The 19732-nt window shown below is 34.3% G+C and overlaps 3 protein-coding genes and 1 pseudogene across 3 annotated transcripts; 1 reads left to right on the top strand and 3 right to left on the bottom strand.

The window, feature by feature from the left end:
* Positions 1-1030: 1030 nt before the first annotated feature.
* On the bottom strand, positions 1031-2903 carry LOC142533042 (uncharacterized protein C594.04c-like; annotated as a pseudogene).
* A 2106-nt stretch (positions 2904-5009) lies between these two features.
* LOC142533603 (uncharacterized) lies at positions 5010-6814 on the bottom strand. The gene is made up of 2 exons (XM_075640428.1): positions 6673-6814; positions 5010-5644 (listed from the first exon to the last, which is right to left on the bottom strand). The coding sequence occupies exon 2, from the start codon at positions 5635-5637 to the stop codon at positions 5236-5238; it is 402 nt and encodes a 133-aa protein (XP_075496543.1). The 5' UTR covers positions 5638-5644; positions 6673-6814; the 3' UTR covers positions 5010-5235.
* A 3038-nt stretch (positions 6815-9852) lies between these two features.
* Positions 9853-10915, top strand: LOC142532988 (metalloendoproteinase 2-MMP-like). The gene has a single exon (XM_075639558.1). The coding sequence runs from the start codon at positions 9866-9868 to the stop codon at positions 10796-10798; it is 933 nt and encodes a 310-aa protein (XP_075495673.1). The 5' UTR covers positions 9853-9865; the 3' UTR covers positions 10799-10915.
* A 1526-nt stretch (positions 10916-12441) lies between these two features.
* On the bottom strand, positions 12442-16251 carry LOC142532898 (la-related protein 1C-like). Its single transcript, XM_075639438.1, has 7 exons — positions 15607-16251; positions 14552-15080; positions 14336-14477; positions 14136-14226; positions 13324-13395; positions 12860-13189; positions 12442-12778 (listed from the first exon to the last, which is right to left on the bottom strand). Exons 1-6 carry the CDS (start codon positions 16048-16050, stop codon positions 12896-12898), a joined length of 1572 nt encoding a protein of 523 aa, XP_075495553.1. The 5' UTR covers positions 16051-16251; the 3' UTR covers positions 12442-12778; positions 12860-12895.
* Between the last annotated feature and the right edge of the window lie 3481 nt (positions 16252-19732).

Raw genomic sequence — 19732 nt, 5'->3', positions numbered from 1 at the left:
TATGCTTTATTTGTTCATGTCTAGTTCTTTCTTTTTCTTAGCTACTCTAGTTGATCAGTGTTGATTCTAAAATGTACGTGAGAATGAAATATATGTCACAAGGGCAGAATCAAATTTTGTTGGGACTCTTGTGAAAAGTAGAGGGCCAAAATAAGAGCAAAAGGTAGAAAACTTAAATTTTGAACTTCAATTCTTTTTCTTTTAGTTACAAATTAAAAGCATCTCTTGTGAAGCTAAAATGAATCGGTTCAATTTATGAGTGGATCAACCCCGTTAGGCAACCTACTTGGGGCTCATGCATGATGCATCATTTGGTGGAAGCATTTGATATCGGATCAGCGACATATTTTTCACACGTACGTCCCTGCATGATTGGTTGAAAATTGAAATTTACGGATATGAACTCCATATTGAGCTACAACTATATTCACTGCTAGAGTCTGAAATGAAAAAAACAAGACTTGTACCAACTTGAAAGTGTATTATCAGTGCCATTTTATGTGTCAAAATGGATTAATGATTCATTACTATTCAACACATTAGCATTTCTGGTATTCTATTCTTTTAAATGATATGCGAACTTGTTGGATATCTATTGTCCTCTTTTGATACAACTCTGAAAAACAAGATCTCGCGAAGACCCTTCGACATCAAATACTAAAAAACGAGAGAGAAAATTGAGAACTCGAGATGATAGAATTGACATGGAATGCATCTATAATTCCTAGTCTGAACCCAAGCAACTTCTGTACGATTTCATGGTCTCAACACGGCTATGGTTTTGAAGATGTAGTTAAACTTTAATCAATTTCACCTACCGCCATTAAATGTTGCCACCAACTTTACTTTATTCACACCACTGTAATGGTCGAATGCTTATTCATCTCTTGCTAAAGTTCTCTACTGGATTCTGGAAATAAGCTATAATATTCATTTTTCAGATATGAACTTTATCATGATGCCAACCAACCTCGAAATTTGTTCAAAAAAAAAAAAACTATTTCCAAATGATATTTGCGTGAAACTCAAATTGAATACTCGATATAATTCGATAAGAATTGGCTCGGTAAATCAGGATTCACAGCCTATACAGGGGGAACAGACTGAGGAATAATTTTTCCGGCTACATTCACATGGCACTAAATGGACACACACACGCACACGCACATTATCTTACACTTGATAACGTCTGTTATGTTAGGACCAAAAGAAAAGCACACTGGATTCTTGTTCATTAGATATTCAAGTAACACACTAACAGACTCAGACGAAGATCTTCTGCTTAACTTAGAGACTATAGTAATCTCCACAAGTTCATTTCGATCGAGGTTGAATACTTGTGAAAGTTTGTTTTCGGCGAACGTTCAAAAGACACTATTTTCTTAAAAAATTAAAAACAGAGGACACAAGCGGCTACGTGGTTCAAGAGGTGAAACTATGAACAATTGAACTCACATTTATAAAGCACATCATTTAACAATCACACCAGGCCAAGGATCATATTTCCTTCTCCTTTCTTGCTAATGATTTCTTGAACCAGGGTATCCAGACCGATGGTTTCCTTTTGATAGCAACTGTACGCTTCCGCTCTGTACTGTTGTTTCGCCATTCGTTGCTCCACAAGAATAGTGACATATGCGAGACACAAGTTGTTCATCAGTGCACCAAAAAAAGTCCAACCACCACCCAAGTTCCAGGCGAAGATCACAAGTCCCCACCACCACAACTGCTCGCCAAAATAGTTCGGGTGTCGCGAGTAATGCCACAAACCTTCATCAAGAATCGGCACTAACGGCTGACCAAGTTGTTTCAGCCTGTCATTTCTAATAACGAAATGGTGAAGTTGCGTGTCTGCAAAATAGGCAATAGTTACACCAGCCAAACACACTAATGCAGCAGCAAAATCCCAGATATTCAATTGCTTGTTTTTTGAGTGAACTACATACAAAGGCAAGCAATTACCCAACAGAAAAACCTGCAGCAGCAGAAGTTGCAAATATCATATAAATTTCCGTTCTGGCAATACATGAGCATTATATTTCAGTTAAACAAATCCACCACAAAAGATTTAAATGTGGCATCATAATTAAGAAACCGGATAATATGATGATTACCTGCTGCGAAAGGTAGATAGATAATAAGGAAGCCCACCACCAGTTCTCGCCATACTGTTGCCTCATATCAGTAAATCTCCAATCTTCTCGAGCACCAAACTGCCACCTTTCTCGGCGCAAGTAGCTGTGGCTGAGCCTAATGCACCAAACCGACGTTAGAAAGATCACGAGCCTGGACCTCCAGACGTTACTCTCAGCTAACGGCTGAGAAGAAAAGTAATACACGAGCATCACGGGTATCGCCGTCCAGTACAAGTCTATCATCTGCAACAGCCCATTTACATTACAGTTCAACATAAAACGAATCAAACTATAAACCATCACTCATAATTGCATGCAAGGATAAATGAACTATAAAGATACCCACCCAGTGGCTGTTTTGGAGTAGTCCCACAACCCAGAAAAGGAGGCTGATGTTGAGGAAGAAGAGAATGAAAGCTAACAGGAGAGGGTGGTGATAGCACCAAATATAGAGGGGAGAAAGAGAATTGGATTGACGAAGGAAGGAAAGATAGAAAAGAATAGAGGGCAGAGGAGCGGTAACCGCGATCAGCGCGTTTCTCAAGTTACTGCCATGAGCAAGAGCATCACTCCTCGCTACGGCCATGTTCGACTGTGATTAATTTCGAGGTGTTGGTCCAATATATAAGCATTTGCTTTGGACTCGACGTTCGCAAAGATGAGTCGCGACCTACATTTCAAAATTTAGAATTCATTCCTATTATTTTAGATTTTAGAAAATTCATCGCTCAAATTATCCTAAAAAAAATATGCGTGCCATTTTTCTGGAAGACGTTATTTTTCAACAGAAAAATACATAAATCCATTTTTTTTTTAAAAAAATCCAATTCTATTATCGATTTTGATTAATAAAAATGGAGTGAAATAATATTTATTATTTATAGGCCGTATGTGGGATTAAATCGATCAACATTATTTCACTCCATTTTTACTAATCATATTCCACTTTACGAAGAAAATAAGGATAAATGGAGTTTGTGTAATAAAAATTAGTGTGCAGATGACATTGATAATAATAATATTAAGTATGAAACGCCTTTATTCCATTGTTGCAACTAATTAAAAAGAACCCAACCTAATTATGGTATTGCTTGCAAAAGTTGAAGAATCGGCGTCGAAGCATGCAAACTTTGGCGCAAAGGGTACCGGGGGGGTTGGGGTGGGGGGGGGGGGGGGGTGTTGGAGACGTGTAGCAGTAAATTATATCTTTGTTTAGTGGCCTGTAATAAATGTAGTTAGTAATGATTGGAGGCATGCTTCATGTTTGGATAATGATCACTTAAATTAATTTACAGCCGGAAAGTTCCTGAAATCTCTTCAGTAATATTTTCCAAATCACATTTATTTATGATTCTGAGTAGTCACACTATTCGAATAATTGTTGTTTTATTACTTATATCACTGAAAAATACGTTTAGCTACACTGAGCATGCCCAGTAATTCGATGCACACATACAAGTGTAGACGTGAGTCTTGATTTTACATATAACATGAGAACGGAAGAATCCCATCATCGAGCATCCTTCTACTTCTCGTTGATAAAAAATGTTGTAGTCTTGCTTAGCCAATGTGGACGAACGATCGGGTGAAAGCTTTTTCGTATAATTTTTAAGTGCACTTTCGAGGGTAGATAATTGTCCTACGAACTGATAACCAGTTTCTATTGTGATGCTAAATTGAGGAGCTGAAGCCGCAGCCATGAACACAAAGTCCGCAGCCAAAAACACAAAGTGTGGAATAGATTTTTTTTTTGCGTCGAACATGACTACATGAGATAGTCCGTCCCTAATAAATTAATTGATGCCCTTGCGTTACAAGCTAGCCAAGAAAATGGACTTATGGTGTGGAACAAGGATACCAGATTCTAAAGGCCTGAATCAGTTGATGTGCTTTATGCCTCAAATAAGTAGCCCATATAAAATACCAACAGCCACGGTAAAACCATGATTCCAAAAGAGAGATGGAATTCAGACTCCAGCCAGCTAAAGATATAATTCTGATCTTTAATTTCAGGGAGTTCCTAGACTAGTGGAGGATTAGAGTTTCATGGGGACAAGGTCCAGACAACAAGAACACCAGGAATTTGTTCCAGTATTTTAAATCACGAACACCGACACCACCCTCATTTTTCAGTTAACACATGCTTGACAAAAATGTTGGTGAATAAGGAAAAATATTTTGATAATGAAGGTTGAGAGACAATATACAGATGAAAGCGTTTGCTTATTGACTGCGTTTCATATAAAATGTTTGAGTACAACCGAATAGTAAATAGTACTGGAACAACAAAAAATGCTAGAAACAAGGACCATAAACCCACTACTAGATACTGTACCCGAAACTAATGACTACTAACTTATTGACTTGTTCCATATATAAACTTGAAAGACTCACTAACAAACAAAACAAACGCAGCCATTGGTATTTTGAATCATTCAATCAACTAAGAGAAATTGATGGATGGCTGCTATTCCAGAAAATGACCGACACATTATATAGAATTTATCAATAATCCCATATGGGACGGGCAAGATAGATGGCAAAAAACATTCTATTCCTTGCAAAACTGAGCTAATAAGCTCAACTTTGCCTGCATAAGACAGAGATTACACCTTATTAACTTGCTGTAAATATTATAAGAACAATAAGAAATCCAGGATTAGGCTTAATCAACAAATTTGTTTCAAACACATGCACCAGGTTTTTGGACACGCCTGATCGTATCTGACATATGTTGACATGTCATGCACACATTCACATACCACGAGCTACAAGATCACCCCTAAGATTTGGGGTGATCTGCAGTTGCACTTTTGAAGACTTGGATGTAACAAGTTCTTCACAAAACCATTAGTCTGGATCCAAACTACAAGATATTGGCTGAATCAGCAAATCTTTGATCTCATAAGAATACGCTAAAACAATCAAACGAGTCGTAAATCAGTGACATTTCCAAGTTCAAGACACCATTTATAGTAGTCTATTTGATAGGACCTCAACAATTATTTATACGGCACATTTAAATATAAATTCAACATCAGCATGATACTAAACCAAAAAGACATCCAATAAAAAGCAGTGAAAATGGAATAAGTCCAACCTACTCTTGAACGGCCTTTTTAGCAGCATCGTCTTCTGCTTTCATCTTCCTCTCCCACTTTCTCTTCCTATAGTCCGCCAACATCTGAGGCATGGCTTCCATTAATTCAGCTGTACGTCCTCTTTTTTCAGCAGCTAATCTATCAACCTTGTGTCCTTTCCTTTTGGTCTTCATCTCCTTCCTCTCTGGATCATAGGGCCAATCTGCTCCAGCCAGAAGGACCTCTTTGCGGAGTTGAGCTCGGCGACGTGCACTGATGCCGAGAGGTTTCCAAGCCCCAAGCTCCCAGTAACCCCACACCCCCTTCGAAAGCTCATCTTTGTACTTTGTTAATTTTTCTTTCCATGGATACTGGTATTCTCCCACTGCTTTTGCAACAGATTTTCCAGCTTTTGCAGCCATGGCTTCTCTACATAGACCAAGTAATCATGCAAATAAATATAGCACGTGATATGTTAAAAAAAGTAAAAGAAAACAACAAAAAGTAAAAAGCTAGAGGCCTTAGGAATCGTTTCATGTTTAAGATAATATAGAGGCACATTGAGAGCCAATCACAGAAATATCCTACTGTGGGCAGGGTGGAATTATATTCGGCCAACCGCAGAAACACCCAAAACCAAAAGCTAATCCCCCTGCCAAGCGTGCAATAACATCTTGTTTGTACTAGTGCAAAACATTAAGAATGTCAATGGATTCATGTGGAACTTTGAATATTGAGCAACAGGAGGAACTTAATTTACTGAATTCACTACATTAGAAGTCTCACACTCTTGAGCAAATACAAGAAAATTGGGAAACGACAACGATGTGGAACTTTGTATTTCTCTCTCTCGAGATTCATATAGGATCCAATCTATTTTAATGACTCATTCTTACTTCTCTCTCTGAGCTTACCCACTGCTTGCTAAAAAAATCATTTAAACAAAAAAAATGTTCTCTAAATAACGTCAATGGCTAAGCTTCCAAATTTTTTCATCTCTCAAATCTACGATCGTCGCCTAAGCTTGGGTCCATTCCATAAGCTCTCACTATATGCAATAATTAGCCCTTAAAATTGCATCGAACATAGAGATAGAGAAAGACCAAATATAATATCTACAGACACTTCAAATAATTAACCGTTTCCACTACAGACAATTTAACAAACATCTTCACTGCAAGTCGCTAATCAAAGAACGCATACAACAATGAACATTAAGCAGCAGGAGGAAATACACACTAAACCTACAAAATATATATTTCCCATATTAGCGTTAGGAAACGAACAATAAAACGAATTATCACTCACAGTTTAGTCAAATTTCCCCCATACCAGGTCTCTAAAAGGGTGAAGCATGATCATTAAAACTAGCATTCCTAGCTTCATAGAACAAATCTAGATCTTGATGATACACCAAATGAAGGTAAATCAAATAAAAAAAAAAGTAAAAATTTGACCTTCCTCGAGCGTGAAACCACCAGCGTTACTGTTCTGTGCTTTCCATTTTGAATCAGATTTTAGGGAGAAAATGCTTTCCAGGGTGGAGTTTTACGTTTTTGTCCTCACGATTATAAGTTGGTTTTTGACACAGCAGGGTTTTATAGTAAGGTAAAAAAGATGCCATTGGCGGGACTGACTTACTAACAACGTTTGCGTTTAATGCTTAAAAAAACCTTATTGTATATAAATTTTTGAAATAAATTTTATTTTATTTTTATTTTGTGCTTTAAATATTTATTTTTTGTTACTTCATCTATCCTAAAGATAAAGACTATAATTCCTTTTTCATATGTTCCAAATATATAGACTAGTCTCCACATTTAATATATTTTTTCTATTATTTTACTAATTTACTTTTATTGTTAAATACACTAACTAATTAATAATAAAGTATAGATACACTGTATTTAAGTTATATATTATTATTTAAAATCATTAAGCAAAGATTATAAAGTCCAGTCGTTACTTCAAAATCCAAACCAAGATTTCCATTGTTTCCGCTGAACATCAGTTTATCAATCACTACGTAATTTAAATCCTTAATGACGTAATAAAGACAGACATGTTATATTTGTAGCTATTATCGGGCACCAATTTCCTTTCCTGGAGATGATATGACAATGGGAACGAGATGTATTGGGATCTACGAGGCTTGCAAATTGCTTTATTTATTGTCAACTCCAAATAAATACTATTAATGTTTTATTTAATGAATTTTAGGTGACTAATAATTGTATTTCCGATCCCATGCATGACATGTAACGTCGGGAGCAAGGCAATACGATAAGGTGCAAGAATCCGGCGGTGATTAGCGGAAATGGAAGTGTCTTTTGACTTAACAACTGGGAAAATCTTTTCCTACACCCACCCGTAGAAAAAGCATAGGAAAAAGCAAGTAAAGGGCATCGAACTATCATCGTGTGATTCAAAAGGCTTCGGCCTCTTGTATCATATATTCCCTATTCCTATTCCAAATTGACATAACACAGATTTCCTGCATTTCTTGATTTACCGACTGCATAAGAATCGTGTATCTTGTCATATAACAAATACATGAAAAGAAAATGTGATATGAAAAGACAATGTGATAATGTTCGACGGAGCTCCTATAAGACCACCCACATTGGTGCATTAATGAGTAATTATTAACACCAATTAATATTCATGCACCAATATGGATATATAGATTATCAATCTTGGTTGCTATGTCAGCATAGAAATTCATTAGAATTAATCTCATTAATATTGGTTGCCATGTCAGCATAGAAATTCATTCAGTATATATTACACAATATTTTTCATTCAAATTAGTATATATTATACAATATTTCTTCCTAACATAACTAACAAAAAATAATAATTTATAGTGAAAAATAATATTTTGAATATAACAAAATGTTATTTTTTAAGTGAAAAATAATAATCTGGACATGAAAAGTAATATTTTTAGTGTGTCGTGTTGGATATTCATGTTAAAAAGTTGACTTCCGAGACGATCTCACGTATTTTTTGTGTGTTCAAAATGCGCTGCAGAAACAAGAAGCAAAAAAAAGAGCAAATCAGCAAAGCACGGCGCTGCTGGTTGAGAGAAACAATAATGGAGAAACAGGACGCACAAGTTTGTGCCTAATTGAGTTAAATTTATAATTTTTTATAACTAATTATACGAAAAATCTCTCTTTTTTATTTTAAAATTTTAAATCAATAAATTCACACATCCTCCTGAAACACTCCCAACTCATGCTAGAACATATTGATTTTATTGAGTTAGATTAATTTGAATGTGATACGACTAATCATTACGTATAAACCCTTCTATCATCTAAAAAATAGAATAAAAATTGGCTGATTCGCTATCTATTGCTATTAGTTTTAGTACAACACTTTCATAAATATTGGAACATTTATTTGATTCATTCGACAAGTTAAAATTTGAGAGAAAATAAACAATATTGATCCGAAGAATTATTTTTTTAAAGAATAATGACTGACGATTTTTTTTTTAAATATATTTTACAAAACGAAGCCAGGACCACGGTTGACTTGGCCAAGATTTGTTTTAAGCAACGACTTCCAAGTTTTAAGTAACGACTTGACCAATTTGGAAACTATCCCTTTTTTTAAGGAACTATTTTCCCTCTTTATTAAGGAACTATTTTCCCAATTTTAATTATAAAATATTTGACAAATTATTCCAAAACTTTGAATATTGAAAAACTATTCCGTAATGCATAATTATGTATGCTACTTTATTTGGTTGTACATATATAATATCTAAAGATATATGATCCTTAAAACATAATGTTTTTTTACTGAACTTATAAAATCTTTAGTAGATCTTTTTTGTGAGACAATCTCACGAATTTTTATTCGTGAAACTGGTCAAATCCTACCCAATTTACAATAATAAGTACTAATTTTGGCATAAAAAATACTATTTTATCATTTGTGATCCAAATAAGATATCTTTATCACAAAATTGATTCGTGAAATCGTCTCACAAATTTTTTGTGTAAAATCTTTATATCATAAATTTAACTATATATTTTTCCACGTGATTTATCTATATCTATAACTATATTAAACATAAGTGTAGTAGTGATATGTGGTCTTTGTTATTACTAATATTATATCTATTCATTTCGATAAGTGTAACTTTACCTCTAACAATTTTATAATTATCATTTAACCTCTTGACAATGTTCATAATTACTATATTGTCTTTAATGTTTCATAATAATATGCCAAATTTTACATAAAAATCTAATTAATCAGAGATAAAATTCTAATTCAAAAAAATTTATATAAACATGCAACTCGCAACGTATCCGACGGACTGAGCGGCCCAATTAATGGGTTGCAAAATTTCTCCATTAAAAAGAAATTAATTTTACAAATATAGTAAACAAATAATATTAAAGTTTACTTAAGCACGCTATCAATCGAAAGGTATGCAACACAACCGCGTAAATAAACAAACAAACAATTGTTTCAAAATTATTCTTTCCAAGAAGAAAGTCAAATTTAATATTGAGTCAGTCTACTATATTATTAATTAAAACATTTTTTTTTTGAAAACTTTGATGCCTATAAATACAGTTGCATACATTGTAACATGAATTTCAATAAACATCTTCTTCAATTTTCTTCATGGCGCTTAAATATTTTCAGCTCTTATTTTGTATCCCTTTAGTTTTCCTAGTTTTTTCTGACATTGGCCATGCCACGAGACATGCGCCGGATGACAAAAACCTCCACTCCCCTTTTGAGTTCATCAAACATTTAGAAGGGTGTCACAAGGGAAACAAATCGAAAGAAATCCACCGACTCAAGAACTACCTTCAAAAGTTTGGTTATCTTGATGACCTAGACCAAGGGAATGCCGACGATGACACTTTTGACGATGCCCTTGAGTCCGCCGTTAAAACCTACCAAAGCAATTTCCATATTAATCCGACCGGGATATTGGATGTTATCACGGTGTCGAAAATGGTCGAAACTCGATGTGGCGTGCCCGATATAGTGAGAGGAGCGAACTCGACGCGAGCTGATAGGAGAAAACACGACTCTGGTCCTGTTATCCATGCCGTGGCACACTATAGTTTTTTCCCTAACCGTCTGAGATGGCCACCTACTAAAACACACCTGACCTATAACATTTTACCCAATACGCCAAGCAATGCGGTCGGCCCCGTGAGACGGGCGTTTAACCAATGGGCATCCGCCACTCATTTCACATTTTCACAGGTCCAAAGCAATCAACGTGCTGATTTAGTTATTGGGTTTTTCCGGGGTAACCATGGAGACGGACACAGTTTCGACGGTCGGGGTGGTGTCCTAGCCCATGCTTTCGCGCCAACGAACGGGAGGTTCCATTATGATGCAGACGAACGTTGGGTTGACGGGATAGTCATGAGAGCATTCGACCTTGAAACGGTGGCGGTTCACGAAATCGGGCACCTTCTTGGCCTTGGACATAGCTCGGTTCGAGAAGCAATTATGTACCCATCCATCCCTGCTGGAGTGAGAAAAAATTTGCATGAAGATGACATTGAGGGAATCAGAGTTTTGTATAATGTTTAAAATAACATATTTACAGTAAGTTTTTACATGCAAGAATTATAAATCCTCGTGTGTTTCACTTTAAGAGTTCGATGTATCAAATGTAATATTTATAAAATAGTGAAATAAAACGTATTATTTCCATAATTTTTTATAACTTCATTTTTTTGCTTTGCTTGAATTAAATGCAATTGGCACGAGCGTGTTATTTGTTGCCTTTTTTATATTCAACTAACTATTAGAAATGCTAATATTATTGAATATGTATTTAGCAATGAAACTGTTAAACATTAATTAATTATAAATCAACAATATTATGTCATTTTAAATAATTATAATTTATAAATTTAAAAAATGATTGCAAAGAGTACAACGATTTTTTCATTTTTTAATAATATTTTAATCAATATTGAAATTAAGTTATTTTTAAAATAATAATACTATTTATTTTCAATAGTATTTATTGTAAATTTTTAAACAAAATTAGAAAGATATTTAATTAATATAAAATAAAAAAGATGAATAAATAGACTGTAGGACTCGTAAATAATGAAGTTTGATATTAAATGAATATGAGTGTGTATTAATAATGGGAAATTGTTAATATAATGATTATGTGGCTCGTGACCCTCACACTTTTTGAAGAGATGGAAGGTTAATAACATAGATTAATGACCACGAATGCGGATGGCTTAACAAGATATCTCAACCAATCTCTTAGTACATTCTTTTTTTGCCCAGAGAATCATAAAACTAGGATAAAATTGTCTTGGCTGAAAAATCAGGCCAAACAGCATACATACCTAATATTTTCTAGTAACAGATGCATGGCTCTGGCCAGCAAAGTTCGCAAGTGAGATTTTTTTACCAAATGCGGTACAAATTTCCACGGTGTTGGCACATTACCCTAGAAAACTAAATAAATCAAATGAAGCACGATGAGACGGTTATCACAAAACATCACTAGAGTAACCCTGAGGTTACATATGGGTCATATCATTTTGATTTGAGGGAATATCTGAAATTATTTAGATCAGAGGATTTTAGATATGGGAAAATTATCTTAAATGATTTTATATTAATATAGGGTTTGAAATTCAACATGATGATTAAAAACAATTAGTCAAAGATTTAAAATTCATTATAAAACAAACACATACAAACAAATCGTAACCAAATGCACGTACCTTGAAAGAAAGATTCGGGAACAAATGGCCTAACTATAAGATACTAAAGCCTAAAAAGTAAAAGATAACCAAAGAAAGAATAAAGACATGACACAAGTATTCTTCAACCAACTCCACGTCCGGTTGTTGATATACATCTTATTTTAGCAATTGATAAAAAGGACAACTAGTTAACAGAACAAATAAAGAGGCTCGGAAGTTCAGAATACTTGAATAAAGAATCATGGATGTCTTGGAAAAAATTGGGTAAAACTGGTTCAACTCTAGATCAAGTCTACCTTAATACAGTTCCACAACTGAACTGTCCAAGTAGGTCTTGTCGAAATCACATCATCAGCAAATTCAAGATTTTTCTAATAATAAAGTCTAACTAAACATAGATATGGTTATCACGAGTCATATCTCATATGCTATAAGCAAGTGTTTAACATAAGCAACATAACCAAACAATATATATGATGGTAAAGACAAGAAAGATTCAAAAATGAGCGGGCATCTTATAAATAGAAAAGCAAGAAGTTATATAAAACAAAATCAAGGAGAGTTTAGCGCTCATTTTGGCCACACAATCAACATCATTTTTATAATGCCCAGTATACCAAGTAATGTTCACTTAAACGACTCTTGTGGAGGCTTCCAAAAATCAAGTACCAAACTATTAGTAAAAATTCATCATTTTCATCCATGTCGCTATTAAAACAGCCAGTCTGCCACCAATAGAGGTCATTAGCTGTGGTATTCTTCTCAGCTTCCACTTCCTCTTAACTTTGATAGGTTACAAGTGCTCACCAATTTCATTTTCTCCAGTTCCCTCCTGAAACAGAAAGAGGGTTACTGAAATTTACTTCCATGAAAGTGCATTCTATTTACGTACATCCAAGGAAAACTAAACAACCTTGATTAAATATCCAAAACTTTCTTTGCTAAAGTTTCATACACTAATTGAATGGGGTTCTTCCACAGTGTCGTCTCCATTAGCCAACCTTGATGGACCAGTCAGCTCCTCAGACAAAAACCTACCAATAACCATCTCTGTACGACCGTCCCTTGTGTCAATGTTGCCATTTGCACTAGTTGAAGCTTCATTAAGTGAAACTTCTCGAAAAGATGTTGTCAAAGCATTTTCTTGTGCGACATCTATATTGTGTGAGCCAGCATCAATGTTAGGACGACCAGAGGAGTTTAGCCATCTGTTCCACTCGTAGCGTTTCCTCACCTTGTCTCCCTGTAAAATAAGAAGCAACAAATGAAGTGTATGAGCAATAAATGATGTGATATAATAAATGGGATTTTCAAACTACAAGGACAACACACACACACGCACATATTCATACAGCAAGTAGTAACATAAATGCTAACCTGCACTTCCACAACAGTCGAGTATCTCATGCACTCTAAAATCAGTGGGATATCCTGAGTTAATTGCTGCACCTGAAATAGCATACCATAAAACAAAACTTGATCTGTACATTGGATGCAATTCGTGTAACTAAGACATTATTTGGAGTGATGTAAATGCAACCATGAAAAATGTGCAGATTAAACCGCCAGTTGCAAACAAAATTTCCTGAACTAGAGCATCAAAGGAGTTGAAAGAAATAATTATTCCAGCACAAACCAAGAGGATGTGGGTGGCTTTTAATCTCATACACAAATTGGCCAAAACAAAAGGTTAAAAAGGAGGAACTCAAATAGATTAGAAGTTAATTAGCAAACACATTGCATAAAAGATTATATAAACTAATAACTTTTGATCAACTGTTCAAACTTAAGATTATAACAAGTATTCCACAAAAGTACTATAGGTTGATGACTTGATGCAACCACAAAGGTAAGACGGTTTCACACAAATTGAGTAGTATACAAATGAATTCCAAGAACAGAGGTTAAATCAGTAGTACAGGAGAAATATGCTATTGCTTTATATGGAAGTAATAATATCTTAGTAAATCTTATTCTGGTTCAACGCTTCTTACAATCTAACTGACATCACATTTACAATTTTGTTTATTATTAACAGTCAGAATGGTGATAAATCTCAGTACACCAAAGAAAGAGATCAATTCAGTATGAATATTATGAAAAATAAAAGCTAACAAATATAAATAAATGAAACAGAGTTCATGAAACCAATTTACGGTCATACACCTAAAATACCGTTAATAACTTACTCGAGGAAAAGATGCTATTAAAGTAATGTGCACCCAACCCTGATCATCCATGTTTGACCTCAAAAAATTATCCTTCACCAGATTAGCCTCACTGGCACACAATAAGTACTTCAGCAAAATGAACAGATGACACACTGATAGCAAAATAAAAGAATTACTGTCATAATTACTGTTTAACATTAACCCTCCAGGGAAATTACCTGAAATAATAGTCTATTTGCGAAACAATTAGGTTTGATAAAGGATTCATTGGCATAGGTGGTTGTGCAGGAGGAACCATCGGCATAGCTCGAAAGGTCTCCGGATGCATGGGTGGAACATAGATGTAAGAAGACATCATATCTGAAAGATCCTTCAACATTTTTAGAAAGTCCAAATAGCAAAATTTTTGGAAAAAATACTATTGAGAAACTTACCAAAACCCATTTGGTTGGGAAACATTCTGATAGGTTGCGGGACAATGAATGGAGGAGCACCAGGGGCCAGAGGGGGTGGCATATATCCCAAAGGAGGAGGCACATATTGAGGAGAAAGATGAACATCTCTACGATCATTATCTCGCCTGGCTCCATGATTTATGTGGTGTGGCCCATCTCCACGAGGACGGCCCCCAAAATTACCCCTTCTTGGATTGGTCCTTTGAGAAGAATGGTCATTTCCTGTATGCGACTGAGAACCTACAACTGGTCTCACACTTCTCACAGGCACATCAAACACAGGATGAAATGGTTGACGATGAACCTCGAGTATAGGAAAGGGTGGTGGCGCTGGGGGCGATGGTCGGCTAAAGTTATTTTGAGATGGTCCACTCACAGAGGAACTGCCTCCACCACCACCTCCGCGATTCCTGGATCTTGGTCTAGAAGGCATTGTATTGTTTGCAGTAGAATTAGTATATGTATTAGAGTTAGATTGTCTCCGAGGTGGCTGAGATATTATAGGAGCCTATCAGAACCAAACAAAAACAATGAGCATTAGTGATGCCCCTCCAAAGGAGAAAAAAACATTCAATGACTATAATGATTTTGACCAGTCGATTACAACTTATCCCTACTAAAATGGCAGGAAAGGTGACTGAACTGAAGACTTGCAAAATTTAGGAAATTGAATGCTGCATGGTTAGCGAGTTAAAAGGACACAGGAAATTATATTCCCCGATTAATTTATGAAGAATTAAAAATGCAAGTTCACAAAAACAACTCAAATTTTATAAATGATCCAGAGTTGATACATACATCATAAGCGTCAATTTTCATATGGAAAATATATTAAAGGAAACATATATAGTAGTATAAAAAACTCAAATTTACAGAAAAAAAACATATTTAAATCATAGCAAGAATTCAGCATTATTATAACATAAGAATCTAAAACCACAGAAATAGGAAGCATCATCGCATCGTTTAAATTATTCCTGCAAGAAAAAAACAAGCAGAAACAAAATTATATTCTATAAATAATTATTTTTCACCTGAGATGAAGAGACTGATCCATCAGACCCGGGTCTCGGAAAATCCGATGATGATCTCGGAACAGGTCGGGTTGATTCAGACAAAGCAGGCCAAGAAACGGCTCCACCCATGACAGAAACGGCCTCAACGACGCCGTTTGCCGGCCTATTCCAAGCGGGCCTCCTAGGTGGACCCGCATTGCCTTCACCGTTAACATTGGAGCTCTCGGGTTGGGCCTCCGAAACCGAACTGTCAACCACGGAATTATCAGAAGCAGAAGCAGTCTCCGGCGGTGGTGAAGAAACCCCAGGAGTGGCAGCGGCTGTGGGAGAGGAGATTTGTTCAGAATCGCCTCTAACGACGGATGCCCACGCCGAGGGGAGACTCCGTCTTCCCGAGTTAGGGCTGTCAACTCCACCGTTGGCGACGGTTGTCGGGGAACGAGGCGAGTGATCCGTCGCCATTACTAGGGTAAACCCAGAAAAAACGCACACCAAACTGGGAAAAAAAAAGCACTTGCGCTAGAGATTGACGATAATATAGAAAAAAATTAATCTGCCCCTTTGTTTGATATGTGAAAACTCTTTCCTTCAAATGTGCGTGGGTGAGAGTGTTCTTGCGAAGTATTTGATGCAGCGGTGGCTACCGGTGTCAAGGGGGAGAGGGATTTTCCTTAAAAACGTTTGATTTTAATAAAACCCTTGTTAATGGGATAATATTAAATGACAATTCTACCCCTGAAATTCATTATTTTGAGAATATTATTATTGATACTAATCCTAGTGAAATTCTAATGTAATATTATTATGGTTTAAAAACTCCTGAAAAAAATATGATGGCTTAAAATAATTGGAATGATTTATTATCCACTAGTGATAGACGTTCATTTGGTAAATTTCAATTTTTGGAAAAACAATTTTTTAAATTATATAACAGTTTTTTGAATAGATTCGTTAGAGAAAATTTTTCCTGTTGCTCCGCCCTCATCAATTTTTTCTTATTTCATATTAATATTCACATTTAATTTAGTTGAACTATATAATAATAGTAGTTTTGTTTGATATCATGTTAACGAATCAAATCAATGACTTGTGTTTAATATAAAGTAAAGTAATAACTTTTCAAAGAAAAAGAATACAATGACAAATTTCTGATGTTTTAAAGTTCACTACTTAGATTATATTAGAAATCGGTATTTTGCTTGAAAATCACACAAACAGTTTGGGAAATGAATACGTACACTTCATTGATTCATCTTTTGGAACCATTATCATAATTATTTATATTTATGTATAATATAATCAATATTACCAAACAACATAAATAGCAATTACTATAAAAAATCAAAAAAAAAAAAAAAAAAAAAAAGCAAAGCGTGAAATGGGTATATTATTGAATGTAGAGCCGTCCCTTGTACAAACAAGCCATAAGTCATGGGGAACAACATTTAAGAAATCGCACCAGACTCATCCTTACCATGTTAGTTCATACACACATACATACGCACGTTGCATAAATTTTTGCTTAGCTAATATTATATACAAAATTAGAATCCGACGTTTAACTTCCCAAAAATTTTGATTTCTTTAATCAAATTTTAATAAATTAAATTAAATATAATAATTTAATGTAATAATAAATAAATAAATATAATCTAACAAAAAAGTAGATATATAAATTATCTACAAATTAATCTACTTAATGTTTAAAAGAGTTCAAATGAAATAAATAAAAATGCTTCTAAATAATAATAATATAATGAAATAAATTTTATTATCTTACAAATGAACTTTAAACAAACTTATACAAATACATTAAATGACTTCTAAAATAACAGAACTTAAATAAAATATTATAGCAATTAATTTCTATTTATTGATTAAGAGTAGGTCTATTGTGAGATGGTATCACGAATCTTTATCTTTGAGACGGGTTAACTCTACCGATATTCACAATAAAAAGTAATACTCTTAGCATAAAAAGTAATACTTTTCATGGATGACCCAAATAAGAGATTCGTCTCACAAAATAAAACATATGAGATCGTCTCACACAAATTTTTGTCATATTAATTTTGATAACGTAACCAATTTAAGATAACACTTGCCCAATTATGTTAAAATAAGTTTGGCATGTGTTAAGAAATGAACTTAGATAAGTTCTAAATTCGAGGCTCTGAACAAACAAGCGTCGTGATATAAATGACTCAACCATTCCACTTTGTCTATAAAAAAAACCTCAATAAACACATTTTATCGTATCAAAGTCAAAAAATGGGTGAGTTTGGAGAGAAAAAAATAGGGAAGAAAATAGTACGAAAAATAATAAAGTAAGAGAAAACAGGGAAAAATATCAAATCAACACCAAAAATTCCGAAATTTTTATAAAACACCCCTATTCTACCCAAAAACCAAATAGTATAAGAAGTGTATCAAAATCATTAATCAAAATTTCTCCAAAAATCAAGATTCACGGAGAATATTCATGAGACATTCCATAAACATATGATTAAAATAACTATATTCATCTTATATTACTCCTTCTTGAATGATTTTTACTTCGGTTTTAAAATAAAAAAAATTCAAAATATTTTCAAATTTACAATGATGTCGGCCGATTTTCCTTACAGACACTGGGAATACAGTTTTTGGTCATTGGAAACGAACTTGACCATCATTCTAGTTTTTGCAAAATTTGATAGCGATTCATTTCAAATTTTGAAAAGTGTTCGACATGAAAATTTTAGAAAATTACAAATACATTTCCTGTAAATTTCCGGGCGCGTAGAGCTTGGCCACTCAACGGCAAGACGGCACATGTGGTACACACGCCGACATGTTTCATGAAATTTCCGATTTCCGAAAGATTCCGCACTATTTTTAGGCTTTTCTATAAATTTTGGTGATTTTTAGACATATATTCTAATTAGTTATGAATTTTTAAAGTGTTAACCAAAAATATCCGGTACAATACAAAAATTATTTTTTAAAATATTTCAACACCCTACTACCTTTCCTAACCAGTGTAAAATCAGTCAGGTTTTATTTATACGAAATTATCTTGGCTTGATATTGAAACCGAGACGAATAAGTAAGTTATCGAGGTGAGTTTTCTCTATCGTGAGGTTTCTTAATAATACAACTAATTGATATTTGACCTGGAATTAACAATAAAATTTATAAACTAATTAATTATTCATATATTGCATCATGTTGTGCACGTCATAATTTATTGATCATATTGTATTGCATATCTGAATTTCTGGATTTATTGGTTCTTGACTGTTATTGATCTGCTATTACTGATTGAATGACTGAATGAATTGAGTCTAGAAAACGGTCTATGTACCAGATTGATAGTATATGGTTTCAGCCTAGAAATGTGAGTCCAATGAACAACGAGTTTAAAACTTGGTCTATGGTTCATCTGTACAACATGGTTTCGGTCCAAAAATACGAGTTCAACTTTGCTAGTAAATGATCGATTGTACGTATCTTACCTGAGTGTGGATGGAAAATTGTTACATCGAATATTAGTGGGAGCAACTTCTGGCTTACGATATTTACTTTAGAGTCCTTATCAGTACTACATTTCATTTAACATGATATTTTCATAATAATACATTACTATTGATACATGTCATTTCTAGAGGTGTGCAACAGTCGGTTTGGTTCGATTTAATAAACTTCGGTTCGGTTTTTCGGTTTACGTTTTTTTGAATGCCTAATCCTAAACCAAACCATTTTAATTCGGTCCAGTTTGGTTTGTTTGTATTACGGTCGATTATTACGGTTTGTGTAATAAATTAAGTTATAAATGAATGCACGTTATAAATTTTTAAAAAATATAATAAAAAACCACAATCAAATTTCCTTGATTTTTTTTACCTGTTTTTATCACATGTTATCTTCAAAAGATGTTGATGCTGATTGAATGCGACTATTCAAGGTAAAAAAATAATTAAAAATAAGGAGGCTAGCAGTCTCACAAGGCATCAAAACTGATAAAAAATGATTTGTTGAGCAATATCATAGCTAAACGAGCCTTCAAATCCCAAACACGACAAAATACACCCTCTCTAACATGATTTTCTTCAAAAAAACAAAAAGAAGAAACAAAAAAGATAGCTTCCATACCAGGTTTTCC

Source organism: Primulina tabacum, chromosome 18 (assembly GCF_025594145.1).
Source record: "Primulina tabacum isolate GXHZ01 chromosome 18, ASM2559414v2, whole genome shotgun sequence".
Lineage (NCBI taxonomy): Eukaryota > Viridiplantae > Streptophyta > Magnoliopsida > Lamiales > Gesneriaceae > Primulina > Primulina tabacum.
Note: the sequence above shows the minus strand (reverse complement) of the source record. Positions and strands in the feature narration are given on the sequence as shown.

What these genes read in the sequence shown, in the direction of transcription:
- LOC142533603 (XM_075640428.1), bottom strand. Translation starts at nt 5,637, where the DNA reads ATGGCTGCAAAAGCTGGAAAATCTGTTGCAAAAGCAGTGGGAGAATAC.
- LOC142532988 (XM_075639558.1), top strand. Translation starts at nt 9,866, where the DNA reads ATGGCGCTTAAATATTTTCAGCTCTTATTTTGTATCCCTTTAGTTTTC.
- LOC142532898 (XM_075639438.1), bottom strand. Translation starts at nt 16,050, where the DNA reads ATGGCGACGGATCACTCGCCTCGTTCCCCGACAACCGTCGCCAACGGT. An exon ending in GATCAGTCTCTTCATCTCAG is followed by an intron (nt 15,081 to 15,606) that starts GTGAAAAATAAT and finishes TGGTTCTGATAG; the next exon opens with GCTCCTATAATATCTCAGCC. An exon ending in TAATAGCATCTTTTCCTCGA is followed by an intron (nt 13,396 to 14,135) that starts GTAAGTTATTAA and finishes ATGCTATTTCAG; the next exon opens with GTGCAGCAATTAACTCAGGA.